Genomic DNA, 5,132 nt, shown 5'->3' on the forward strand with positions numbered 1-5,132 from the left:
TGTTGTTGGATGTTGTTATTGTTGGATGTTGTTGGTGGATGTTGTTGTTGGATGTTGTTGTTGGTGGATGTTGTTGTTGGATGTTGTGGATGTTGTTATTGTTGGATGTTGTTGGTGGATGTTGTGGATGTTGTTGTTGTTGGATGTTGTTATTGTTGTTGTTGGTGGATGTTGTGTTGGATGTGTGGATGTTGTGTGGATGTTGTGGGGATGTTGTTGTTGTTGGTGTTGTTTGTTGGTGGATGTTGTTGTTGGATGTTGTGGATGTTGTTGTTGTTGGATGTTGTTATTGTTGTTGTTGGTGGATGTTGTTGTTGGGTGTTGTTGGTGGATGTTGTTGTTGGATGTTGTTGTTGGTGGATGTTGTTGTTGGATGTTGTGGATGTTGTTGTTGTTGGTGTTGTTATTGTTGTTGTGTGGATGTGTTGTTGGATGTTGTTGGTGGATGTTGTTGTTGTTGGATGTTGTTGTTGGTGGATGTTGTTGTTGGATGTTGTGGATGTTGTTGTTGTTGGATGTTGTTATTGTTGTTGTGTGGATGTTGTTGTTGTTGGATGTTGTGGATGTGTTGTTGGTGGATGTTGTTGTGTGGATGTTGTTGTTGTTGTTGTTGTGTGGATGTTGTTGTTGTGTTGTTGGTGGATGTTGTTGTTGGATGTTCTTGGATGTTGATCTCATTGTTTTGTGTTCGATGTTTTCAGGTGATAATCGGAGCCTTGGAGAGCAGTGGAGATATTGTTTCAGTGTCTTGTTGTGACAACGAGATCTTCATCCTGAAAGGAGACAGAGACATCATCCGTCTCTCTAACAGCCCAGAGGGACTGGCCTCCAACTGTGAGTATACTGTTAATACTATGAGATGGGGACTCGAGTCCGACTTGAGACTCGTCCTCAAAAGATTTCAGACTTGACTCAGACTTGAGGTGCGGGACTCGTGAACAATGAGAGAGAGAGAGTTGACAAAAAAACTTCATACAACAAGACCCAAACAAAGAAGCGCTGAACGCAAAATAGGTTAGTAACCTGAGGTCAGTGAACACGGCCATCTAACGTTAGCTTGCTTCTTGCTTTAGCTACGACCTTCGGGAGGTTAACTCCGACTGTTGATCATTATGAGAAGATGAATGAGCGTTTGTTTGCTTTCTAAACTAGTGGTGGTCGATTAACGTAATGATTTATGTCCCGCTGAACGTAAATGATTATGTTAATTAACGTGATGGCTGCCATCATGTTAATTATTAACGGTGGCTGAAAACAGGTCACAGGTTTATTGTTGATCGTGTAAAGTTGCAGCTTTATGTAGTTAGAACGTTACACTGGCTTTGAGAGTCTGCGGTTGGTGTTGACTTGCAGTAATTAATAAGCTGTCATGAATTGCACTGCACATTGGTTGTGCTCTGTAAGTGAAAAACAGGTCACAGTTACAGACTTTCCTTATAGCTCTGCAGTTTTATCCAGGCAGCCTGGACTGAATGCAGCAGGTGATACAACATTCATTAGAACCACGAGAGACTTGACTTGGACTCTAGCTCTCTAGTTAGCTCAGAGACTGGTGAGCATCTCTGCTGCTACTGCTAATAGTACCTGTAAGCGCCATTTGTTAGTAGCAAGTTTGTTTATGTTATAACATTTGGTACTCTGTCATTCTTGTGTTTATTTTGGTACTTCGGTGCAACTTCTGTATTGGAACGCTTATTTTGAAGTTTGAAAGAAGCGGTAAGAAAAAACAATAAACGAGTGTGGACGGCGGAGCAACACGGTTGTTTTACCGTCGTTGGTTCTCTCCGGGCCAACTCAACACGTAAAACTGTCTTACGTCATTCATACAATGTGGTTATGATAACAGAAGTAAGTTTAGTTGAAGTTTACAATTACGAACAATTAAGATAGCCACTACAGTACCGCTGCTACAGCTGTAACTGCCCACCCTAACCGTACACTGCCTCTCTTTTAACCTCCTGCTGAAGTACTGAAGTACACCTCCAGCAGCACAGGGGGACGGGCCTCCAACTGTAGGTAACACCACCTCTGCTGCTGCGGCAGCCACCCGACCCCGGTGCCCGACTTTAAACACCTCATACTAACACAAAGCCTGAAGGTCTGACCCAGCTGTTATTACGGCCGCCACTACCAAACACATTACTACTAATATTTAAAATACTACGTCTCTGTTCCTCAGTGTCCGAGCTCTCTGTCCGCCTGTCCTCTCCTTTGGCCACACCCACCGTCCTCCCACCGATGGGATCAGTGGAAACAGCTCAGCCAATCAGAACCATGGCTATCATCGTAGAGGCGGGCGGGAGGGAAGAGGGAGGAGGAGGAGGAGGAGGATGGGAGAGGCACAGCGAGGAGGGAGAGAAAGAGGACGAGGAGGAAGGAGTGGAGGAAGTGGAGGAGGCAGAGGAGCAGCTGGAGGTGACTGGTTTCACTGGCTGACACATTTCCACCCTGGTTACCGGTTACTGTCTGTAATGTGACCTGTTCTGCTCCATGTCCAGCAGGCGGAGCAGCTCGGCCAGCGGTCCGGTTTGTTCACCACCAGCTCTCGGAGCCGCAGCAGCTCTGTCACTTCCTGGGACAGTCTCCATGGAAACGCCCCGGTGACCACATCCTGCGAGCTGAGCTGCAGGCGCTACAGCGCCCCCCTGGGTCAGGGGGAGATGCTGCAGGAGCTGGTGGTGAAAGCCATCAGAGTGAAGAAGAAGAAGAGGAGACGACAAGGCAAGCAGGACGACAGAGAGAGAGACAGACTGAGACAGAGAGAGACAGACTAACAGAGAGAGAGACAGACTGAGACAGAGAGAGAGACAGACTAACAGACAGACAGACTGAGAGACAGACTAACAGACAGACAGACTGAGAGACAGACTGAGGCAGAGAGAGAGACAGACTGAGGCAGAGAGAGAGACAGACTGAGACAGAGAGAGACAGACTGACAGACTGAGGCAGAGAGAGAGACAGACTGAGACAGAGAGAGACAGACTGGGGCAGAGAGAGACAGACTGAGACAGACTGAGAGACAGACTGAGACAGAGAGAGACAGACTGACAGACTGAGGCAGAGAGAGACAGACTGAGACAGACTGAGGCAGAGAGAGAGACAGACTAACAGACAGACGGACTGAGACAGACTGAGACAGACTGAGAGACAGACTGAGGCAGAGAGAGAGACAGACTGAGACAGAGAGAGACAGACTAACAGAGAGAGACAGACTGAGACAGAGAGAGACAGACTGAGAGACAGACTGAGACAGAGAGAGAGACAGACTGAGACAGAGAGAGACAGACTGAGACAGAGAGAGAGACAGACTGAGACAGAGAGAGACAGACTGAGACAGAGAGAGAGACAGACTGAGAGACAGACTGAGACAGACAGACTGAGACAGAGAGAGACAGACTAACAGACAGACAGACTGAGAGACAGACTGAGGCAGAGAGAGAGACAGACTGAGACAGAGAGAGAGACAGACTGAGACAGAGAGAGACAGACTAACAGACAGACTGAGACAGAGAGAGAGACAGACTGAGACAGAGAGAGACAGACTAACAGAGAGAGACAGACTAACAGACAGACTGAGACAGAGAGAGAGACAGACTGAGACAGAGAGAGAGACAGACTAACAGACAGACAGACTGAGAGACGGACTGAGACAGACTGAGGCAGAGAGAGAGACAGACTGAGACAGAGAGAGAGACAGACTAACAGAGAGAGACAGACTGAGGCAGAGAGGGACAGACAGACAGACTGAGGCAGAGAGAGAGACAGACTGAGACAGAGAGAGACAGACTAACAGACAGACAGACTGAGAGACGGACTGAGACGGACTGAGACAGACTGACAGACTGAGGCAGAGAGAGAGACAGACTGAGACAGACTGAGACAGAGAGAGACAGACTGAGACAGAGAGAGACAGACTGACAGACTGAGACAGACTGAGAGACAGACTGAGACAGAGAGAGACAGACTGACAGACTGAGGCAGAGAGAGACAGACTGAGACAGACTGAGACAGACTGAGGCAGAAAGAGACAGACTAACAGACTGAGGCAGAGAGAGACAGACAAAGAGACTGAGAGACAGACTGAGGCAGAGAGAGAGACAGACTGAGACAGAGAGAGACAGACTGACAGACTGAGACAGACTGAGAGACAGACTGAGGCAGGCTGAGAGACAGACTGAGGCAGAGAGAGACAGACTAACAGACTGAGACAGAGAGAGACAGACTGACAGACTGAGGCAGAGAGAGACAGACAAAGAGACTGAGAGACAGACAGTTAGTTGGGACATGTCTCTGACTGAATGGTTTGTCTCTCTGTCTCCGTCCTCAGACAGCAGCAGTGGGAACCGTCTCTCTGAGAGCAGCTGTTCAGACTCCATGTTTGTAGTCCAGGACAGCAGCTGTAGTGACGGAGGAAGTGGGACTCCTCTGAGTGACCAAGCCTCCCTTATCGGTCTGGACCTTCAGAACCAGGACTCCCCAGAACCAAACCATGACCAGGACTCACAGGAGAGTCAGGGTATAAAGGATGGAGAGGAGTCGTCCCCCATCGAGTCTGGGTTAGTAGCTGAAGACCAGCAGACAGAAACAGTTGTGTCTCATGCTGGTCATGCTTACCGTCTGTCTCATGTCTTCCTGTCCCAGCTCCCTCCTGCCTCCAGGTTCCCTGCTCCTCCAGGGTCTGGAAGCCTCTGGTCCTGGGGCAGAGGCAGAGGTTGTCCACCGACTCCAGATGTGGATCTGCTTGGAGTGCACCTTTTCCTACATGCACAACGCTGAGGAGGAGGACGGACAGGAGCAGCAGCCAATGGAGGAGCAGGAAGACGAGTTTCTGAGCCCTCTGATTGGACCGGAGGAGGAGGAGGAGGTGGGTCATACATACATGTATCTATCAGGTGATGTCACCAGGACCGTGCAGGAGGACACACAGCAGCACAATGCAAGTTAAATGATATTTAATAATAGTGAATATAATAGTTGTGTTAATAATACAGCCCAACCAGGACTACTAATAATAACTGTAGCAGGAACACAGGGGCAGCAGGAAGCCCACAACCCAGATCGGACGCACAGACATCTGCAACTAGCCCCAGACCACTGAACTGGCCCCAAGACCACTGTAACTGGCCCAAGAC

At 48.7% G+C, this 5,132-nt stretch overlaps 1 protein-coding gene across 1 annotated transcript; it reads left to right on the plus strand.

Annotated features, from left to right (window-relative positions):
• Nucleotides 1-701: 701 nt before the first annotated feature.
• On the plus strand, nucleotides 702-4,864 carry LOC119887938 (tectonin beta-propeller repeat-containing protein 2-like; the record flags this gene model as incomplete). The annotated part of the gene is made up of 5 exons (XM_038698464.1): nucleotides 702-834; nucleotides 2,180-2,415; nucleotides 2,502-2,721; nucleotides 4,328-4,556; nucleotides 4,642-4,864. Coding segments are annotated over 5 exons (1,041 nt in total), but the record flags the coding sequence as incomplete, so codon positions are not given.
• Between the last annotated feature and the right edge of the window lie 268 nt (nucleotides 4,865-5,132).

The sequence above is a fragment of the Micropterus salmoides genome, unplaced genomic scaffold, assembly GCF_014851395.1.
Source record: "Micropterus salmoides isolate LMB-PRFRI ecotype aquatic unplaced genomic scaffold, ASM1485139v1 Ms_hic_scaffold_4527, whole genome shotgun sequence".
NCBI lineage: Eukaryota > Metazoa > Chordata > Actinopteri > Centrarchiformes > Centrarchidae > Micropterus > Micropterus salmoides.